At 52.3% G+C, this 22,356-nt stretch overlaps 1 protein-coding gene across 10 annotated transcripts in view; it reads right to left on the reverse strand.

The window, feature by feature from the left end:
* Positions 1-22,356, reverse strand: part of LOC121272384 (monocarboxylate transporter 13-like) — a 189,208-nt gene that overhangs the window by 43,787 nt on the left and 123,065 nt on the right. For 2 of the 10 annotated variants that reach the window (XM_041179051.1, XM_041179041.1), the window contains exons 3-4: positions 8,014-8,095; positions 6,128-6,348 (exon numbers count right to left, since the gene is read on the reverse strand). In XM_041179051.1, coding sequence (XP_041034985.1) covers positions 6,128-6,332 — 205 coding nt within the window. In that variant the 5' untranslated portion in view covers positions 6,333-6,348; positions 8,014-8,095. Of the gene's footprint in view, positions 1-6,127; positions 6,349-8,003; positions 8,096-9,763; positions 10,170-10,842; positions 10,902-11,020; positions 11,163-22,356 lie in introns of those variants that run through there. The other 8 variants (XM_041179044.1, XM_041179043.1, XM_041179047.1 and 5 more) reach the window with 8 other exon arrangements.

Genomic DNA, 22,356 nt, shown 5'->3' on the forward strand with positions numbered 1-22,356 from the left:
GTGACTGTAGAGTTACACAGTGAATAACCCTAACCCTGCTGAATTAACAGTGACTGTAGAGTTACACAGTGAATAACCCTAACCCTGCTGAATTAACAGTGACTGTAGAGTTACACAGTGAATAACCCTAACCCTGCTGAATTAACAGTGACTGTAGAGTTATACAGTGAATAACCCTAACCCTGCTGAATTAACAGTGACTGTAGAGTTACACAGTGAATAACCCTAACCCTGCTGAATTAACAGTGACTGTAGAGTTACACAGTGAATAACCCTAACCCTGCTGAATTAACAGTGACTGTAGAGTTACACAGTGAATAACCCTAACCCTGCTGAATTAACAGTGACTGTAGAGTTACACAGTGAATAACCCTTATACTGCTAAATTACAGCTATACAGTGAATAACCCTAACCCTGCTGAATTAACAGTGACTGTACAGTTACACAGTGAATAACCCTAACCCTGCTGAATTAACAGTGACTGTACAGTTACACAGTGAATAACCCTAACCCTGCTGAATTAACGGTGACTGTACAGTTACACAGTGAATAACCCTAACCCTGCTGAATTAACAGTGACACTGTACAGTTACACAGTGAATAACCCTAACCCTGCTGAATAAACAGTGACTGTACAGTTACACAGTGAATAACCCTAACCCTGCTGAATAAACAGTGACTGTACAGTTACACAGTGAATAACCCTAACCCTGCTGAATTAACAGTGACTGTACAGTTACACAGTGAATAACCCTAACCCTGCTGAATAAACAGTGACTGTACAGTTACACAGTGAATAACCCTAACCCTGCTGAATAAACAGTGACACTGTAGAGTTACACAGTGAATAACCCTAACCCTGCTGAATTAACAGTGACTGTACAGTTACACAGTGAATAACCCTAACCCTGCTGAATAAACAGTGACACTGTAGAGTTACACAGTGAATAACCCTAACCCTGCTGAATTAACAGTGACTGTACAGTTACACAGTGAATAACCCTAACCCTGCTGAATAAACAGTGACTGTACAGTTACACAGTGAATAACCCTAACCCTGCTGAATTAACAGTGACTTACAGCTATACAGTGAATAACCCTAACCCTGCTGAATTAACAGTGACTTACAGCTATACAGTGAATAACCCTAACCCTGCTGAATTAACAGTGACTGTACAGTTACACAGTGAATAACCCTAACCCTGCTGAATTAACAGTGACTGTACAGTTACACAGTGAATAATCCTAACCCTGCTGAATTAACAGTGACTGTACAGTTACACAGTGAATAACCCTAACCCTGCTGAATTAACAGTGACTGTAGAGTTACACAGTGAATAACCCTAACCCTGCTGAATTAACAGTGACTGTAGAGTTATACAGTGAATAACCCTAACCCTGCTGAATAAACAGTGACTCTGTACAGTTACACAGTGAATAACCCTTATTCTGCTAAATTAACAGTGACTGTACAGTTACACAGTGAATAACCCTAACCCTGCTGAATTAACAGTGACTGTACTGTTACACAGTGAATAACCCTTATACTGCTAAATTACAGCTATACAGTAAGTGATCCTTACCCTGCTGAATAAACAGTGACTGTACAGTTACACAGTGAATAATCCTTACCCTGCTGAATAAACAGTGACTCTGTACAGTTACACAGTGAGTGACCCTTACCCTGCTGAATAAACAGTGACTCTGTAGTTACACAGTGAGTGACCCTTACCCTGCTGAATAAACAGTGACTCTGTACAGTTACACAGTGATTAATCCATACCCTGCTGAATAAACAGTGACTCTGTACAGTTACACAGTGAATAACCCTTATTCTGCTAAGTTAACAGTGACTGTATTGTTACACAGTGAATAACCCTAATCCTGCTGAATTAACAGTGACTGTACTGTTACACAGTGAATAACCCTTATACTGCTAAATTACAGCTATACAGTGAATGATCCTTACCCTGCTGAATAAACAGTGACTCTGTACAGTTAAAGTGAGTAATCCTTAGCCTGCTGAATAAACAGTGACTGTACAGTTACACAGTGAATAATCCATACCCTGCTGAATAAACAGTGACTCTGTACAGTTACACAGTGAATAACCCTAACCCTGCTGAATTAACAGTGACTCTGTACAGTTATACAGTGAGTGATCCTTACCCTGCTGAATAAGCAGTGACACTGTACAGTTACACAGTGAGTGATCCTTACCCTGCTGAATTAACAGTGACACTGTACAGTTATACAGTGAATAACCCTAACCCTGCTGAATTAACAGTGACTGTAGAGTTATACAGTGAGTGATCCTTACCCTGCTGAATAAACAGTGACGCTGTACAGTTACACAGTGAATAACCCTTATTCTGCTAAATTAACAGTGACTGTACAGTTACACAGTGATTAACCCTAACCCTGCTGAATTAACAGTGACTGTACTGTTACACAGTGAATAACCCTTATACTGCTAAATTACAGCTATACAGTGAATGATCCTTACCCTGCTGAATAAACAGTGACTGTACAGTTACACAGTGAATAATCCTTACCCTGCTGAATAAACAGTGACTCTGTACGGTTACACAGTGAGTGACCCTTACCCTGCTGAATAAACAGTGACTCTGTAGTTACACAGTGAGTGACCCTTACCCTGCTGAATAAACAGTGACTCTGTACAGTTAAAGTGAGTAATCCTTAGCCTGCTGAATAAACAGTGACTGTACAGTTACACAGTGAATAATCCATACCCTGCTGAATAAACAGTGACTCCGTACAGTTACACAGTGAATAACCCTAACCCTGCTGAATTAACAGTGACTCTGTACAGTTATACAGTGAGTGATCCTTACCCTGCTGAATAAGCAGTGACACTGTACAGTTACAGTGAGTGATCCTTACCCTGCTGAATTAACAGTGACACTGTACAGTTATACAGTGAATAACCCTAACCCTGCTGAATTACCAGTGACTGTAGAGTTATACAGTGAGTGATCCTTACCCTGCTGAATAAACAGTGACTCTGTACAGTTACACAGTGAATAACCCTTATACTGCTAAATTAACAGTGACTGTACTGTTACACAGTGAATAACCCTTATACTGCTAAATTAACAGTGACTGTACAGCTATACAGTGAATGATCCTTACCCTGCTGAATAAACAGTGACTGTACAGTTACACAGTGAATAATCCTTACCCTGCTGAATAAACAGTGACTCTGTACAGTTACACAGTGAGTGACCCTTACCCTGCTGAATAAACAGTGACTCTGTACAGTTAAAGTGAGTAATCCTTACCCTGCTGAATAAACAGTGACTTTGTACAGTTACACAGTGAATAACCCTTATACTGCTAAATTAACAGTGACACTGTACAGTTACACAGTGAATAACCCTAACCCTGCTGAATTAACAGTGACACTGTACAGTTACACAGTGAGTGATCCTTACCCTGCTGAATAAACAGTGACACTGTACAGTTACACAGTGAGTGACCCTTACCCTGCTGAATAAACAGTGACTCTGTACAGTTAAAGTGAGTAATCCTTAGCCTGCTGAATAAACAGTGACTGTACAGTTACACAGTGAATAATCCATACCCTGCTGAATAAACAGTGACTCTGTACAGTTACACAGTGAATAACCCTAACCCTGCTGAATTAACAGTGACTCTGTACAGTTATACAGTGAGTGATCCTTACCCTGCTGAATAAGCAGTGACACTGTACAGTTACAGTGAGTGATCCTTACCCTGCTGAATTAACAGTGACACTGTACAGTTATACAGTGAATAACCCTAACCCTGCTGAATTAACAGTGACTGTAGAGTTATACAGTGAGTGATCCTTACCCTGCTGAATAAACAGTGACTCTGTACAGTTACACAGTGAGTACATCCGAACAGGGAGCAGGAGTCAGCCCCTTGAGCCTGCTCCGCCATTTAATAAGATCATAGCTGATCTGACAGTAACCTGAAATCTGCATCCCACCTACCCCGATAACCTTTCACCCCCTTGCTTACCAAGAATCTATCCACCTGCCTTAAAAATCTTCAAAGACTCTGCTTCCACCTCCTTTTCAGGAAGAGATTTCCAAAGATTCACGACCCTCAGAGAAATAAATTCACCTCATCTCCATTTTAAATGGGTGACCTCTTATTTTTAAACAGTGACCCTCTAATTCTAGATTCTCCCACAAGAGGAAACACCCTCTCCACACCCACCCTGTCAAGACTCCTCAGGATCTTATATGTTTCAATCAAGTTGCCTCTCACTCTTCTAAACTCCAGTGGATACCAGCCTAACCTGTCCGACCTTTCCTCATAAGACAACCCGACCATTCCTGGTATTAGTCTGACAAACCTTCTCTGAACTGCTTCCAATGCATTTACATCCTTCCTTAAATAAGGAGACCAGTCCTGTACATAGTACTCCAGATGTGGTCTCACTAGTGCCCTGTACAAGCGAAGCATAAACACCCTACTTTTGTATTCAATTCCTCTCGCAATGATAACATTCTATTAGCTTTCCTAGTTACTTGCTGTACCTGCATACTACCCTTTTGTGATTCACGCGCTAGGACACCCAGATCCCTCTGCACCTCAGAGCTCTGCAATCTCTCACCATTTAGATAATAAGCTTCTCTTATATTCTTCCTGCCAAAATGGACAATTTCACATTTTCCCACATTATACTCCATTTGCCAGATTTTTGCCCACTCACTTACCCTATCTATGTCTCATTGCAGACCCCTTTTGTCCTCTTCACAACTTACTTTCCTGCTTATCTATGTGTCATCAGCAAATTTGGCAACCAAAAAAAAAAATTTCACTGCCTGCCGTGGTGGGATTCAAACCCGGGGCCCTGGAGCATTACCCTGGGTCTCTGGAATACTAGTCCACTGGCAATACCACTACACCACCACCTTTCCACATCCCCCAGTAATCCTAACCGTGCTGAACTAACAGTGATTCTATTCAGTTAAACAGTGTGTAATCCTTACCCTGCTGAATTAAGAGCAACTGTACAGTTACACAGTGAATAATCCTTACCCTGCTGAATTAACAGTGACACTATACAGTTACACAGTGTGTAAGCCTTACCCTGTTGAATTAACAGTGACACTATACAGTTACACAGTGTGTAATCCTTACCCTGCTGAATTAACAGTGACTGTACAGTTACACAGTGTGTAAGCCTTACCCTGCTGAATTAACAGTGACTGTACAGTTACACAGTATGTAATCCTTACCCTGCTGAATAAACAGTGACACTATACAGTTACACAATGTGTAAGCCTTACCCTGTTGAATTAACAGTGACACTATACAGTTACACAGTGTGTAATCCTTACCCTGCTGAATTAACAGTGACTGTACCGTTACACAGTGTGTAAGCCTTACCCTGCTGAATTAACAGTGACTGTACAGTTACACAGTGTGTAATCCTTACCCTGCTGAATAAACAGTGACACTATACAGTTACACAACGTATAAGCCTTACCCTGCTGAATTAACAGTGACTGTACAGTTACACAGTGTGTAATCCTTACCCTGCTGAATAAACAGTGACACTATACAGTTACACAATGTGTAATCCTTATCCTGCTGAATAAACAGTGACACTATACAGTTACACAATGTGTAATCCTTACCCTGCTGAATTAACAGTGACTGTACAGTTACACAGTGTGTAATCCTTACCCTGCTGAATAAACAGTGACACTATACAGTTACACAATGTGTAAGCCTTACCCTGCTGAATTAACAGTGACTGTACAGTTACACAGTGTGTAATCCTTACCCTGCTGAATAAACAGTGACACTATACAGTTACACAATGTGTAAGCCTTACCCTGCTGAATTAACAGTGACTGTACAGTTACACAGTGTGTAATCCTTACCCTGCTGAATTAACAGTGACTGTACAGTTACACAGTGTGTAATCCTCACCCTGCTGAATTAACAGTGACTGTGCAGGGACACACTGAGTGAATCCCCCTAAACAAATTGCGTCCCACACTCCACAGTGCTTGTGAAAACAATGCTGTTGGCCAAAAGAGGTTTAAACACCACGATTACCGCCCCAGGCGACCGGCACTCATCCCGGCCTTTGTTACTCACTGGAAAACTGCTGCACCGCCACAGCCATCGACGTGATCCACGACACGGTGCTCGACACCTCCGAAAAATATTCCACAAACGGCACGAAGAAGACGCCAAAGGAGCGGATGACTCCGAAAACCAGGGCCGACATGAGGAACGCTGCCAGGACAATCACCCATCCCCAGCCACCATCGGGTACCTTGCCAGGACCCTGGGATGCCATGCCAGTGACCTTTCACCTGTGTCAGACAGAACAGAGTGGGGGGGAGGGGGTAGGGGGGGGGGGGGAGAAGGGGGCAAGAGTTCGGTGACAACTTCATTTTAACAGGAGGTTTAAACCCTAAAATTAAACCAAAAAAAAGATGGGCTCACATTCTATAGCCCCTTTTACAATCTCGGACCCCCCATCCCGGCCCCCTCGAGCCTGCCCTGCCCCTCGAGAATGACCATGGCCGACCTGATTTGTGGCCTCAACTCCATTTTCCTGCCTGTCCCTGATAACCTTTCACCGCGCCCCCCCAACCTTGTTAATCAAGGATCTACCTGACTCCGCCCTACAGATAGTCAAAGGCTCTGCTCCCACCGCCTTCTGAGGAAGAGGTTCCTCGTGACCCTCAGAGAAAAAATCTTTTCCTCGTCTCTGTCTTAAATGAGCGACCCCCACCTCCCCCCTCCCCCACCCTCCTCTGGGTGTTCCACGTTTTGCCTTGCGTGTGGTGAGAGCAGGGGAGAGCGAGAGGGAAGAGGAGGGACCTTCTGAGGGGGATGGAGCTCCCAGTGCGACGGAGGGAGGCAGCTCCCCAGAGAGCAGGGAGTTTCGAACCAGTGTACGTACGGTGTGGATTCTCAGTCAGTAATACCACCCCCCCGCCCCCCAACGATCCCACCCCCCTCCCCATCCCGGGATAGTGCCCCATCCACATCAGCGCCCCCAAACTGGCCCAGCCTCGCCAATCAATGTGGCTTCCTGTACCTCCTTGCTCAGTGAGACTCCAGCCAACTTACCCCCCAACCCCAGCCCACCCACCCACCCACCCTCCGTGGGAGCCAAGACTGAACACTACAACTCAGATAATGTGCTGTCACAGTCAGAACAGTATGTCTTGTTTCTAACCAGATAAGGTCCCAGCAGCTTGAGACTGTTACATCTATGGCTGGCCCAGATAGAGACGCTGTGGAACCAGGCCAGCAGCAGTAACCCCTTCAAGTAATCGCCGGCTGAGCCACAGAGTTATGCATCGCAGGAGGCCATTCAGCCCTTCATGCCTGTACCTGAAAGAGCTATCCAATTATTCCCGCTGCTCTGCTCGCCTCTCCCCAATAGCCCTTGCATATTTTTCCCCTTCAGGTATTTATCCAATTCCCCTGTTGAGATTTCCTATTGAATCTGCTTCCACCGCCCTTTCAGGCAGCGCCTTCCAGATCACAACAACTCTCTGTGTTAAAAAAACCTTCTCCTCATCTCCCCCTCTGGTCCTTTTCCCCGATTCTCTTCAATCTGTGTCCCTCTGGTTACCGACCCTCCTGCCACTGGAAACAGTTTCTCCTCATTGACTCTATCCAAACGCCCTCATGATTTTGAACGCCTCAATTCAATCTCCCCCTTAGCCTCCTCTGCTCTAACCTCAGCTTCTGTGGTCCCTCCACATGAGTCTCCCATCCCCGGCTTACAGATTATTAATATTTAGCACGTGAAGGGCAAAGTGACAAGAAGACCCTCGGCCTTCACTTCCTGCCACAGGCAAGTCCTGGTCCTGCTTGGAACCTTGTCCAGCTATTCATCGCTGTCTCCTATCTGCAGTCTTCCGATGCTGTTCTGTTTCTCATCGCTAGCTTCTGTTGCCTCGCCACTGGTATTCCAGCCCCACTACATGCCAGCCTCCCGATCGCCCACCTGCTTTTACCTGCTCGCTCTCCGTCTCCCACAGATCAGGCTGTCGCTCCTAGGTCAGGTCCCTGTAGACACAAAGATGGCCTGAAACGCCCCTTGGAGTTGGCCAGGGAGAGAAATGAAAATCACATCAGCGTTTAGCAGATGGAGAGAAAGAAGCTGCGAGCTGCAGAAACTCAGAAGTGCAAATCTAGTAAAATCCAAGGAACAATATTGAAGGAAGGAGGGGGTGTGGGAGAGAGAGAGAGAGAGAGAGAGAAAGAGGGATGGGGGCGTCGGATTCCGATGAGAGGAAGGAGTTAGATCTGCGGTGACTTTCTTGGCTATTCTGGGGAGAAACGTTAAATGAAACCACTTCACTTCCACCTCAGGTTTCTCTGGAGTTACTTAGATTCGTTAAAGAGAGACAGAGACAGTAACAGAGACAGGCAGGGAGAGGAGAAGGGGTGGGGGGGTGGGGGGGTGGAGGCAGAGAGAGGAGAGAGAGAGAGCAAGGGAGGCAGAGGGATGAGGGTGAGAGGAAGGGCAAGAGGGAGGGGGAAAGGAGGGAGGGAGGGGGGAGAGGAGGGAGGGAGGGGGGAGAGGAGGGAGGGGAGAGGAGGGAGGGGAGAGGAGGAAGGGGGGGATGGAGGGAGGGGGAGGGGGAGAGGAAGGGGAGAGGGAGGGGGAGAGGAGGGAGGGAGAGGGAGGGGGGATGGAGGGAGGGGGAGGAAGGGAGGGGGAGGGGGAGGGGGAGGGAGGGAGGGGGAGAGGAGGAAGAGAGGCGAGAGGAGGGAGGGAGGCGAGAGGAGGGAGGGAGGCAAGAGGAGGGAGGGAGGTGAGAGGAGGGAGGGAGGTGAGAGGGAGGGGGAGAGGAGGGAGGGAGGGGAGAGGGAGGGAGGGGAGAGGGAGGGGGGAGGGAGGGAGGGGAGAGGGAGGGAGGGGAGGGAGGGGAGAGGGAGGGGGGAGGGAGGGAGGGGAGAGGGAGGGAGGGGAGGGAGGGGAGAGGGAGGGGAGAGGGAGGGGAGGGGGAGGGAGGGGAGAGGGAGGGGGGAGGGAGGGAGGGGAGAGGGAGGGAGGGGAGAGGGAGGGGGGAGGGAGGGAGGGGAGAGGGAGGGAGGGGAGGGAGGGGAGAGGGAGGGAGGGGAGGGAGGGGAGAGGGAGGGGAGAGGGAGGGGAGGGGGAGGGAGGGGAGAGGGAGGGGGGAGGGAGGGAGGGGAGAGGGAGGGAGGGGAGAGGGAGGGGGGAGGGAGGGAGGGGAGAGGGAGGGAGGGGAGGGAGGGGAAGGGAGGGGGAGGGAAAGAGGCGAGAGGGAGGGGGAGAGGAGGGAGGGGGAGAGGAGGGAGGGGGAGAGGAGGGAGGGGGAGAGGGAGGGAGGGGAGGGAGGGGAAGGGAGGAGGAGGGAGGGGAAGGGAGGGGGAGGGAGGGGAAGGGAGGGGGAGGGAGGGGAGAGGGAGGGAGGGGAGGGAGGGGAAGGGAGGGGGAGGGAGGCGAGAGGAGGGAGAGAGGCGAGAGGGTGGGGGAGAGGAGGGAGGGGGAGAGGAGGGAGGGGGAGACGAGGGAGGGGGAGAGGGATGGAGAGAGGCAAGATGGAGGGGAGAGGGAGGGGAGGGAGGGGGAGGGAGGGGGAGGGGGAGGGAGGGGTAAAGAGAAGAGAGAGAGGGAGAGAGAGAGAGAGAAAAGGGAAAGGTTGGGAGGCAGTGAGGGAAACAGAGAAAGAGAAAATCTCGATCTGTCACCACCAACATGCAAAAAGCATTGAGAAGTCAAATCTAAAAAGGCACCTGTGGTTTATTCCCTAGCACAGTCAACTCCCAGTGAGCAGTCAGTGCTGCCCCCTCCTGCTATCGTCACTGTTCACTGGCAACTTGCCCCTTTTCAATCATCCACTTCTCATTTTAAGAACTTCTCCAGTTCCAGTCTGTCGTACAGAACAACCTTCACTGTGCGCTAAGATCACTGGCAAAGTTACTGAGGGAAACCACACAGGGAGGAGGAGAAGCAGGAGGAGGAGGGACTAACTAATAGCCCTTTTAACGAGCTAGCACAGGTATGATTAGGCGCCTGGCCTCCTCCTGTGAGACAGGGGTGTCTCCACATTCACTCTCTCCTCACAGGAACACGTCCTGTGGATTTCAAGTCAGAGAAACATTGGTTAGGGGAACAAACTGAAACTCAGCACAGGCTAAAACCCCATTGGATTTTTCCTGCCTGTGCAGCAGTAATTTAAGGTTAAATTACGAGAAGAGATTAGACAAATTAGGGCTGTATTCCCTGGAATTTAGAAGGTTAAGGGATGATTTGATTGAAGTTTCCAAGGTATTAAGGGACCAGACGGGGTAGAGAGAGAGAAACTATTTCCACTGGTTGGGGAGTCCTGGATAGGGGCCGGAGACTTAAAACTAGAACCAGGTCTTTCAGGAGTGAAATGAGGAAACACTTCTACACACAAAAGGTGAGAGAGGTTTGGAACTCTCTTCAGCAATTGGTCAATTGTTAATTTTAAATCTGAGACTGAGGTTTTAGTTATCCCAAGGGATATGGGGCAAACGTGAAGTCAGGTCACAGGTCAGCCATGATCTCACTGAATGACAGCACAGCCTCAAGGGGCTGAATGGCCTGCTCCTGTGCCTATGTTTCTATTCGCAGTCAATCATCCACTTGGATGCAGGGTTATCTGGAGGCCCAGCTGAAAGACCCCCCAACGCCCCCTCCTCAAAAGGCAGGTGTATCTTCCCCAACGTCTTGAGGTGGTACCCAACCGAGGTACCAGCAGCCTGGAGTCCTGCGCTCTGGCCCAATTCAGGGAGTCACAGTCGACAGAGATTTCTAGGAAAAGAAAATCACAACATCTCCCACCTACTTTGTCCCCCTACAATTTAAACCGTGCATTACTGCATTGCACAGGCATGGAGGGAAGTGCTGTCTACCCTCCCTGAACAGAAGCCGTAAATGCTGCGAAAGCGAGGAGGGATTTGAAACAGTAATCATGACAGTGCGAAATGGAAACAGGAAGTGCCGGTGGTAGCTGTCTCACACACCTGGCAGATCGGTACAGGGGCTGACTGCTCGACATGTGAAAGCTGTGCCATTCCTTTCCTCGCTCGCTCGCTCACTCCAGCTCCTGCCAAAGCGAGGCAGGGGTTGGGGGCATATTTCTGGCACCTTCTACAAAAAGCGCCAAGTGACAGAACCTGCAGAGTCTGAGAGAGCAGGAAGCGCGAGCTGCAATTTACAGCAGCCTTCGTCACACCGATAAATAGACAGGGCCTGTCGGAGCACGTTCTGCTCTGCACCTGCTTGAGAGCAAGACCCCAGGCAGTCTTCCCTCAGAATTATCCTTCAGAGCAGGGCAGAGTCATTACAGGAAACAGCCGTGACCAATGGGAGAGACAATATTCCTCCCATCCGATCTACTTCCAAGAATTAGGCTGCCAACAATGCAGGTTCTCTAAGGATTAGAACTCAACATTTCTGTCAACAACCAAAGAAGGAATCTCTTCAAACTGTTGCCACTGATATGCGATAGCAAACAAGGCAGCCAATTTGCGCACAGCAAGATTCCACAAACAGAAGGCTACTGAACAAATCTCTGCAGATGCTGTCATACCTGCTGAGTTTTTCCAGCTATTTTTGTTTTTGATCAAATATCCTGCTTTCTTTCAACTGGTGTCAGTTAGCAGATGACTGCTGGGGACAAATTACAGGCAAACAGACACCCCTCACACCAACCACGCAACTCCCCCCCACTCCCGCCCCACGCCACCCAACCAATCCAAATCTGACCAAGCTGGGGTGAACAGCTGAGGAGGCCAATCACACTCAGCAGACATTAGGGGCCACGCCCGTCTGACATTCCAGATCTCAATCCTCGGAAAAATCACTTTTCCCATATCACCTGACACTGCTTATCCGAATACAATCAACTGTACACCCAGTGAGAGTCAGTGTGTGTGGGACTCGTACCCCAGTGAGAGTCAGTGTGTGTGGGACCCGTACCCCAGTGAGAGTCTGTGTGTGTGAGACCCGTACCCCAGTGAGAGTCTGTGTGTGTGGGACCCGTACCCAGTGAGAGTCAGTGTGTGTGGGACCCGTACCTAAGTGAGAGTCAGTGTGTGTGGGACCCGTACCCCAGTGAGAGTTAGTGTGCGTGGGACCCGTACTCCAGTGAGAGTCAGCGTGTGCGGGACCTGTACCCCAATGAGAGTTAGTGTGTGTGGGACCGTACCCCAGTGAGAGTCAGTGTGTGTGGGATCCGTACCCCAGTGTAAGTCAGTGTGTGTGGGACTCGTATCCCAATGAGAGTCAGTGTGTGGGGGACCCGTACCCCAGTGAGAGTCAGTGGGTGTGGGACTCCTACTCCAGTGTAAGTCAGTGTGTGTGGGACTCGTACTCCAGTGAGAGTCAGTGTGTGGGGGACCCGTACCCCAGTGAGAGTCAGTTGTGTGGGACCCGTAAACTAGTGAGAGTCCGTGTGTGTGGGACCCGTAGCCTAGTGAGAGTCATTGTGTGTGTGGGACCCGAATCCCAGTGAGAGTCAGTGTGTGTGGGAGCCGTACCCCAGTGAGAGTCAGTGGGTGTGGGACCCATACCCCAGTGAGAGTCAGTGTGTGTGGGACCCGTACCACAGTGAAAGTGAGTGTGTGTGGGACCCGTACCCAAGTGAGAGTCAGAGTGTGTGGGACCCGTACCCCAGTGAGAGTCAGTGTGTGTGGGACCCGTACCCAAGTGAGAGTCCGTGTGTGTGGGACCAGTACCCCAGTGAGGGTCAGTGTGTGTGGGACTCGTACCCCAGTGAGAGTCAATGTGTGTGGGACCCGTACCCCAGTGAGAGTCAGTTGTGTGGGACCCGTACACTAGTGAGAGTCCGTGTGTGTGGGACCCGTAACCTAGTGAGAATCATTGTGTGTGTGGGACCCGAATCCCAGTGAGAGTCAGTGAGTGTGGGACCCATACCCCAGTGAGAGTCAGTGTGTGTGGGACCCGTACCACAGTGAGAGTCAGTGTGTGTGGGACCCGTACCCCAGTGTAAGTCAGTGTATGTGGGACCTGTACCCCAGTGAGAGTCAGTGTGTGAGGGACTCCTACTGAAGTGTAAGTCAGTGTGAGTGGCACTCGTACTCCAGTGTAATTAAGTGTGTGTGGGACCCGTACCCAAATGAGGATCAGAGTGTGTGGGACCCGTACCCCAGTGAGAGTCAGTGTGTGTGGGACCCGTGCCCAAGTGAGAGTCCGTGTGTGTGGGACCCGTACCCCAGTGAGGGTCAGTGTGTGTGGGACCCGTAACACAGTGAGGGTCAGTGTGTGCGGGACCCATACCCCAGTGAGAGTCAGTGCGTGTGGGACGTGTACCCGAGTAAGAGTAAGTATGTGTGGGACCCGTACCCCAGAAAGAGACAGTGTGTGTGGGACCCGTACCCCAGTGAGAGTCAGTGTGCGTGGGACCCATACCCCAGTGAGAGTCAGTGTGTGTGGGACCAGTACCCCAGTGGGGGTCAGTGTGTGTGGGACCCAGACCCCACTGACAGTCAGTGTGTGTGGGCCCCGTACCGCAGTGAGGCTCAGTGTGCGTGGGACCGGTACCCCAGTGAGAGTCAGTGTGTGTGGGACCCGTACCCCAGTGAGAGTCAGTGTGTGTGAGACCCGTACCCCAGTGAGGATCAGTGTGCGTCGGACCCGAACACCAGTGAGAGTCAGTGTGTGTGGGAACTGTACCCCAGTGAGAGTCAGTGTGTGTGGGACTCGTACCCCAGTGAGAGTCAGTATCTGTATTACCCGTACCCCAGTGAGAGTCAGAGTGTGTGAGACCTGTACCCCACTGAGAGTAAGTGTGTGTGGGATCCGTATCCCAGTGAGAGTCAGTGTGTGTGTGACCCATACCCCAGTGAGATTCAGTGTGTGTGGGACCCGTACCTCAGTGACAGGCAGTGTGTGTGGGACCCGTACCGCAGTGAGAGTCAGTGTGTGCGGGACCTGTACCCCAGTGAGAGTTAGTGTGTGTGGGACCGGTACCCCAGTGTAAGTCAGAGTGTGTGGGACTCGTACCCCAATGAGAGTCAGTGTGTGGGGGACCCGTACCCCAGTGAGAGTCAGTGAGTGTGGGACTCCTACTCCAGTGTAAGTCAGTGTGTGTGGGACTTGTACTCCAGTAAGAATCAGTGTGTGGGGGACCCGTACCCCAGTGAGAGTCAGTTGTGTGGGACCCGTACACTAGTGAGAGACCGTGTGTGTGGGACCCGTACCCGAGTGAGAGTCAATGTGTGTGTGGGACCCGAATCCCAGTGAGAGTCAGTGTGTGTGGGAGCCGTACCCCAGTGAGAGTCTGTGTGTGTGGGACCCATACCCCAGTGAGTGAATGTGTGTGCGGGTCCCGTACCCCAGTGGGAGTCAGTATGAGTGGGACCCGTACCCCAGTGACAGTCAGAGTGTGTGAGACCCGTACCCCAGTGAGGATCAGTGTGCGTGGGACCCGAACACCAGTGAGAGTCAGTGTGTGTGGGAACTGTACCGCAGTGAGAATCAGTGTGTGTGGGACCCGTACCCCAGTGTAAGTCAGTGTGTGTAGGACTCGTACCCCAATGAGAGTCAGTGTGTGGGGGAGCTGTACCCCAGTGAGAGTCAGTGAGTGTGGGACTTGTACTCCAGTGAGAATCAGTGTGTGGGGGACCTGTACCCAAGCGAGAGTCAGTGTGTGTGGGACCGGTACACACGTGAGAGTCAGAGTGTGTGGGACCCGTACCCCAGTGAGAGTCAGTGTGTGTGTGACCCGTACCCAAGTGAGAGTCCGTGTGTATGGGACCCGTACCCCTGTGAGGGTCAGTGTGTGTGGGACCCGTACCCCAGTGAGGGTCAGTGTGTGTGGGACCCGTACCCCAGTGAGAGTCAGTGCGTGTGGGACGCGTAACCGAGTAAGAGTCAGTACGTGTGGGACCGTCCCCCAGTGAGAGTCAGTGTGTGTGGGATCCATATGCCAGTGTGTATGGGACCCGTACCCCAGTGAGAGTCAGTTGTGTGGGACTCGTACACTAGTGAGAGACCGTGTGTGTTGGTCCCGTACCCGAGTGAGAGTCAATGTGTGTGTGGGACCCGAATCCCAGTGAGAGTCAGTGTGTGTGGGAGCCGTACCCCAGTGAGAGTCTGTGTGTGTGGGACCCGTACCCCAGTGAGAGTCAGTGTCTGTATTACCCGTACCCCAGTGAGAGTCAGAGTGTGTGAGACCTGTACCCCAGTGAGAGTCAGTGTGTGTGGGATCCGTATCCCAGTGAGAGTCAGTGTGTGTGGGACCCGTACCCCAGTGAGAGTCAGTGTGTGTAGGACCCGTAACCCAGTGAGGGTCAGTGTATGTGGGACCCACACCCCAGTGGGAGTCAGTGTGTGCGGGACCCATACCCCAATGAGAGTCAGTGTGTGTGGGATCCGTACCTCAGTGAGAGTCAGTGTGTGTGGGACCCATAGCCCAGTGAGAGTCAGTGTGTGCGAGACCTGTACCCCAGTGAGAGCTAGTGTGAGTGGGACCAGTACCGCAATGAGAGTCAGTGTGTGTGGGACCCGTACCCCAATGAGAGTCAGTGTGTTTGGGATCCGTATCCCATGAGAGACAGTGTGTGTGGGACTCGTATCCCAGTGAGAGTCAGTGTGTGGGGGACCCGTACCCCAGTGAGAGTCAGAGTGTGTGGGACCCGTACCCAAGTGAGAGTCAGAGTGTGTGGGACCCGTACCCCAGTGAGAGTCAGTGTGTGTGGGACCCGTACCCAAGTGAGAGTCCGTGTGTGTGGAACCCGTATCCCAGTGAGGGTCAGTGTGTGTGGGATCCGTACCCCAGTGAGAGTCAGTGTGTGTGGGACCCGTACCCCAATGAGAGTCAGTGTGTGTGGGATCGGTACCCCAGTGAGAGACAGTGTGTGTGGGACCCGTACCCGAGTGAGAGTCAGTGTGTGTGGGACCCGTACCCCAGTGAGAGTCAGTGTGTGTGGGACCCGTACCCCAGTGAGAGTCAGTGTGTGTGGGACCCGTACCCCAGTGAGAGTCAGTGTGTGTGGGAACTGTACCCCAGTAGAGTCAGTGTGTGTGGGACCCGTACCCCAGTGAGAGTCAGTGTCTGTATTACCCGTATCCCAGTGAGAGTCAGTGTGTGTGAGACCTGTACCCCACTGAGAGTCAGTGTGTGTGGGATCCGTATCCCAGTGAGAGTCATTGTGTGTGGGATCCGTATCCCACTGAGAGTCAGTGTGTGTGGGACCCGTACCCCAGTGAGAGTCAGTGTGTGTGGGATCCGTACCCCAGTGACAGTCAGTGCGTGTGGGACTCCTACTCCAGTGTAAGTCAGTGTGTGTGAGACTCGTACCCCAGTAAGAGTCAGTGTGTGCGGGACCCATACCCCAGTGAGAGTCAGTGTGTGTGGGATCCGTACCTCAGTGAGAGTCAGTGTGTGTGGGACCCATAGCCCAGTGAGAGTCAGTGTGTGCGGGACCTGTACCCCAGTGAGAGTTAGTGTGAGTGGGACCCGTACCCCAATGAGAGTCAGTGTGTGCGGGACCTGTACCCCAGTGAGAGTTAGTGTGTGTCGGACCCCTACACCAGTGAGAGTCAGTGTGTGTGGGACCCGTACCCAAGTGAGAGTCAGTGTGTGTGGGACTTGTACCCAAGTGAGAGTCCGTGTGTGTGGGGCCCGTACCCCAGTGAGGGTCAGTGTGTGTGGAACCCGTACCCCAGTGAGGGTCAGTGTGTGTGGGACACGTACCCCAGTGAGAGTCAGTGTATGTGGGACCCGTACCCCAGTGAGAGTCAGTGTGTGTGTAACCCGTACCCCAGTGAAAGTCAGTGTATGTGGGATCTCTACCCCAGTGAGAGTCAGTGTGTGTGGGATGCGTATCCCATGAGAGACAGTGTGTGTGGGATCGGTACCCCAGTGAGAGTCAGTGTGTGTGAGACCTGTACCCCACTGAGAGTCAGTGTGTGTGGGAACCGTATCCCAGTGAGAGTCAGTGTGTGTGGGATCCGTATCCCAGTGAGAGTCAGTGTGTGTGGGACCCGTACCCCAGTGAGAGTCAGTGTGTGTGGGATCTGTACCCCAGTGACAGTCAGTGCGTGTGGGACTCCTACTCCAGTGAGAGTCAGTGTGTGTGGGAACTGTACCCCAGTGAGAGTCAGTGTGTGTAGGACTCGTACCCCAGTGAGAGTCAGTATCTGTATTATCCGTACCCCAGTGAGAGTCAGAGTGTGTGAGACCTGTACCCCACTGAGAGTAAGTGTGTGTGGGATCCGTATCCCAGTGAGAGTCAGTGTGTGTGGGACCCATACCCCAGTGAGATTCAGTGTGTGTGGGACCCGTACCTCAGTGAGAGCCAGTGTGTGTGGGACCCGTACCGCAGTGAGAGTCAGTGTGTGCGGGACCTGTACCCCAGTGAGAGTTAGTGTGTGTGGGACCGGTACCCCAGTGTAAGTCAGTGTGTGTGGGACTCGTACCCCAATGAGAGTCAGTGTGTGGGAGACCCGTACCCCAGTGAGAGTCAGTGAGTGTGGGACTCCTACTCCAGTGTAAGTCAGTGTGTGTGGGACTTGTATTCCAGTGAGAATCAGTGTGTGGGGGACCCGTACCCCAGTGAGAGTCAGTTGTGTGGGACCCGTACACTAGTGAGAGACCGTGTGTGTGGGACCCGTACCCGAGTGAGAGTCAATGTGTGTGTGGGACCCGAATCCCAGTGAGAGTCAGTGTGTGTGGGAGCCGTACCCCAGTGAGTGAAACTGTGTGGGGGTCCTGTACCCCAGTGAGAGTCAGTGTGTGTGGGACCCGTACCCCAGTGAGAGTCAGTGTGTGTGGGATCCGTACCCCAGTGACAGTCAGTGTGTGTGGGACCCGTACCACAGTGAAAGTCAGTGTATGTGGGACCTGTACCCCAGTGAGAGTCAGTGTATGTGCGACTCCTACTCCAGTGTAAGTCAGTGTGTGTGGGACTCGTACTCCAGTGTAAGTCAGTGTGTGTGGGACTCGTACCCCAGTGACAGTCAGTGTGTGAGGGATTCGTACCCCAGTGAGAGTCAGTGTGTGTGGGACTCGTGCTCCAGTGTAAGTCAGTGTGTGTGGAACTCATATCCCAGTGAGAGTCAGTGTGTGGGGGACCCGTACCCCAGTGAGAGTCAGTGTGTGTGGGACCCGTACCCAAGTGAGAATCAGTGTGTGAGGGACCCGTACCCAAGTGAGAGTCAGAGTCTGTATTACCCGTACCCCAGTGGGAGTCAGAGTGTGTGAGACCTGTACCCCACTGAGAGTAAGTGTGTGTGGGATCCGTATCCCAGTGAGAGTCAGTGTGTGTGGGATCCGTATCCCAGTGAGAGTCAGTGTGGGTGGGACCTGTACCCCAGTGAGATTCAGTGTGTGTGGGACCCGTACCTCAGTGAGAGCCAGTGTGTGTGGGACCCGTACCGCAGTGAGAGTCAGTGTGTGCGGGACCTATACCCCAGTGAGAGTTAGTGTGTGTGGGACCCGTACCCCAGTGTAAGTCAGTGTGTGTAGGACTCGTACCCCAATGAGAGTCAGTGTGTGGGGGACCCGTACCCCAGTGAGAGTCAGTGAGTGTGGGACTCCGACTCCAGTGTAAGTCAGTGTGTGTGGGACTTGTACTCCAGTGAGAATCAGTGTGTAGGGGACCCGTACCCCAGTGAGAGTCAGTTGTGTGGGACCCGTACACTAGTGAGAGACCGTGTGTGTGGGACCCGTACCCGAGTGAGAGTCAATGTGTGTGTGGGACCCGAATCCCAGTGAGAGTCAGTGTGTGTGGGACCCGTACCCCAGTGAGAGTCAGTGTGCGTGAGACCCGTACCCCAGTGAGGATCAGTGTGCGTCGGACCCGAACACCAGTGAGAGTCAGTGTGTGTGGGAACTGTACCCCAGTGAGAGACAGCGTGTGTGGGACCCGTACCCCAGTGAGAGTCAGTAACTGTATTACCCGTACCCCAGTGTGAGTCAGTGTGTGTGGGAACTGTACCCCAGTGAGAGTCAGTGTGTGTGGGACTCCTACTCCAGTGTAAGTCAGTGTGTGTGGGTCTCGTACTCCAGTGTAAGTCAGTGTGTGTGGGAGTCGTACTCCAGTGAGAGACAGTGTGTGTGGGACCCGTACCCCAGTGAGAGTCAGTGTGTGTGGGACCCGTACCCAAGTGAGAGTCAGAGTGTGTGGGACACGTACCCCAGTGAGAGTCAGTGTGTGTGGGACCTGTACCCCAGTGAGAGTCAGTGTGTGTGGGACCCGTACCCCAGTGAGGGTCAGTATGTGTGGGACCCATACCCCAGTGAGAGTCAGTGTGTGTGGGACGCGTACCCCAGTGAGAATTAGTGTGTGTGGGACCCGTACCCCAGTGTAAGTCAGTGTGTGTAGGACTCGTACCCCAATGAGAGTCAGTGTGCGGGGGTTCCGTACCCCAGTGAGAGTCAGTGAGTGTGGGACTCCTACTCCAGTGTAAGTCAGTGTGTGTGGGACTTGTACTCCAGTGAGAATCAGTGTGTGGGGGACCCGTACCCCAGTGAGAGTCAGTTGCGTGGGACTCGTACACTAGTGAGAGTCAATGTGCGTGTGGGACCCGAATCCCAGTGAGAGTCAGTGTGTGTGGGAGCCGTACCCCAGTGAGAGTCTGTGTGTGTGGGACCCGTACCCCAGTGAGAGTCAGTGTCTGTATTACCCGTAACCCAGTGAGAGTCAGAGTGTGTGAGACCTGTACCCCACTCAGAGTAAGTGTGTGGGGGATCCGTATCCCAGTGAGAGTCAGTGTGTGTGGGACTCGTACCCCAGTGTAAGTCAGTGTGTGTGGGACTCGTATGCCAGTGAGAGTCAGTGTGTGGGGGACCCGAACCCCAGTGAGAGTCAGAGTGTGTGGGACCCGTACCCAAGTGAGAGTCAAAGTGTGTGGGACCCGTACCCAAGTGAGAGTCCGTGTGTGTGGGACCCGTATCCCAGTGAGGGTCAGTGTGTGTGGGATCCGTACCCCAGTGAGAGTCAGTGTGTGTGGGACCCGTACCCAAATGAGAGTCAGTGTGTTTGGGATCCGTATCCCGTGAGAAACAGTGTGTGTGGGACTCGTATCCCAGTGAGAGTCAGTGTGTGGGGGACCCGTACCCCAGTGAGAGTCAGAGTGTGTGGGATCCGTACCCAAGTGAGAGTCAGAGTGTGTGGGACCCGTACCCCAGTGAGAGTCAGTGTGTGTGGGACCCGTACCCAAGTGAGAGTCCGTGTGCGTGGAACCCGTATCCCAGTGAGGGTCAGTGTGTGTGGGATCTGTACCCCAGTGAGAGTCAGTGTGTGTGGGACCCGTACCCCAATGAGAGTCAGTGTGTTTGGGATCCGTACCCCAGTGAGAGTCAGTGTGTGTGGGATCCGTATCCCATGAGAGACAGTGTGTGTGGGATCGGTACCCCAGTGAGAGTCAGTGTGTGTGGGACCCGTACCCGAGTGAGAGTCAGTGTGTGTGGGACCCGTACCCCAGTGAGAGTCAGTGTGTGTGGGACCCGTACCCCAGTGAGAGTGAGTGTGTGTGGGATACGTACCCCAGTGAGAGACAGTGTGTGTGAGACCCATACCCCAGTGAGAGTCAGTGTGTGTGGGACCCGTACCCCAGTGAGAGTCAGTGTGTGTGGGAAATGTACCCCAGTAGAGTCAGTGTGTGTGGGACCCGTACCCCAGTGAGAGTCAGTGTCTGTATTACCCGTAACCCAGTGAGAGTCAGTGTGTGTGAGACCTGTACCCCACTGAGAGTCAGTGTGTGTGGGATCCGTATCCCAGTGAGAGTCAGTGTGTGTGGGATCCGTATCCCAGTGAGAGTCAGTGTGTGTGGGACCCGTACCCCAGTGAGAGTCAGTGTGTGTGGGATCCGTACCCCAGTGACAGTCAGTGCGTGTGGGACTCCTACTCCAGTGTAAGTCAGTGTGTGTGGGACTCGTACCCCAGTAAGAGTCAGTGTGTGCGGGACCCATACCCCAGTGAGAGTCAGTGTGTGTGGGATCCGTACCTCAGTGAGAGTCAGTGTGTGTGGGACCCATAGCCCAGTGAGAGTCAGTGTGTGTGGGACCCGTACCCAAGTGAGAGTCAGTGTGTGTGGGACCCGTACCCAAGTGAGAGTCCGTGTGTGTGGGACCCGTACCCCAGTGAGGGTCAGTGTGTGTGGAACCTGTACCCCAGTGAGGGTCAGTGTGTGTGGGACACGTACCCCAGTGAGAGTCAGTGTGTGTGGGACCCGTACCCCAGTGAGAGTCAGTGTGTTTGGGAGCCTTACCCCAGTGAGAGTCAGTGTGTGTGTAACCCGTACCCCAGTGAAAGTCAGTGTATGTGGGATCTCTACCCCAGTGAGAGTCAGTGTGTGTGGGATCCGTATCCCATGAGAGACAGTGTGTGTGGGATCGGTACTCCAGTGAGAGTCAGAGTGTGTGAGACCTGTACCCCACTGAGAGTCAGTGTGTGTGGGATCCGTATCCCAGTGAGAGTCAGTGTGTGTGGGATCCGTATCCCAGTGAGAGTCAGTGTGTGTGGGACCCGTACCCCAGTGAGAGTCAGTGTGTGTGGGATCCGTACCCCAGTGACAGTCAGTGCGTGTGGGACTCCTACTCCAGTGTAAGTCAGTGTGTGTGGGACTCGTACCCCAGTAAGAGTCAGTGTGTGCGGGACCCATACCCCAGTGAGAGTCAGTGTGTGTAGGATCCGTACCTCAGTGAGAGTCAGTGTGTGTGGGACAGGTACCCCAGTGAGAGTCAGTGTGTGTGGGACCCGTACCCCAATGAGAGTCAGTGTGTGCGGGACCTGTATCCCAGTGAGAGTTAGTGTGTGTCGGACCCCTACACCAGTGAGAGTCAGTGTGTGTGGGACCCGTACCCAAGTGAGAGTCAGTGTGTGTGGGACCCGTACCCAAGTGAGAGTCCGTGTGTGTGGGAACCCGTACCCCAGTGAGGGTCAGTGTGTGTGGAACCCGTACCCCAGTGAGGGTCAGTGTGTGTGGGACACGTACCCCAGTGAGAGTCAGTGTGTGTGGGACCCGTACCCCAGTGAGAGGCAGTGTGTGTGGGACCCGTACCCCAGTGAGAGTCAGTGTGTGTGGGACCCGTACCTTAGTGAGAGTCAGTGTCTGTATTACCCGTAACCCAGTGAGAGTCAGTGTGTGTGAGACCTGTACCCCACTGAGAGTCAGTGTGTGTGGGATCCGTATCCCAGTGAGAGTCAGTGTGTGTGGGATCCGTATCCCAGTGAGAGTCAGTGTGTGTGGGACCCGTACCCCAGTGAGAGTCAGTGTGTGTGGGATCCGTACCCCAGTGACAGTCAGTGCGTGTGGGACTCCTACTCCAGTGTAAGTCAGTGTGTGTGGGACTCGTACCCCAGTAAGAGTCAGTGTGTGCGGGACC

Source organism: Carcharodon carcharias, chromosome 33 (genome assembly GCF_017639515.1).
Source record: "Carcharodon carcharias isolate sCarCar2 chromosome 33, sCarCar2.pri, whole genome shotgun sequence".
Classification (NCBI taxonomy): domain Eukaryota; kingdom Metazoa; phylum Chordata; class Chondrichthyes; order Lamniformes; family Lamnidae; genus Carcharodon; species Carcharodon carcharias.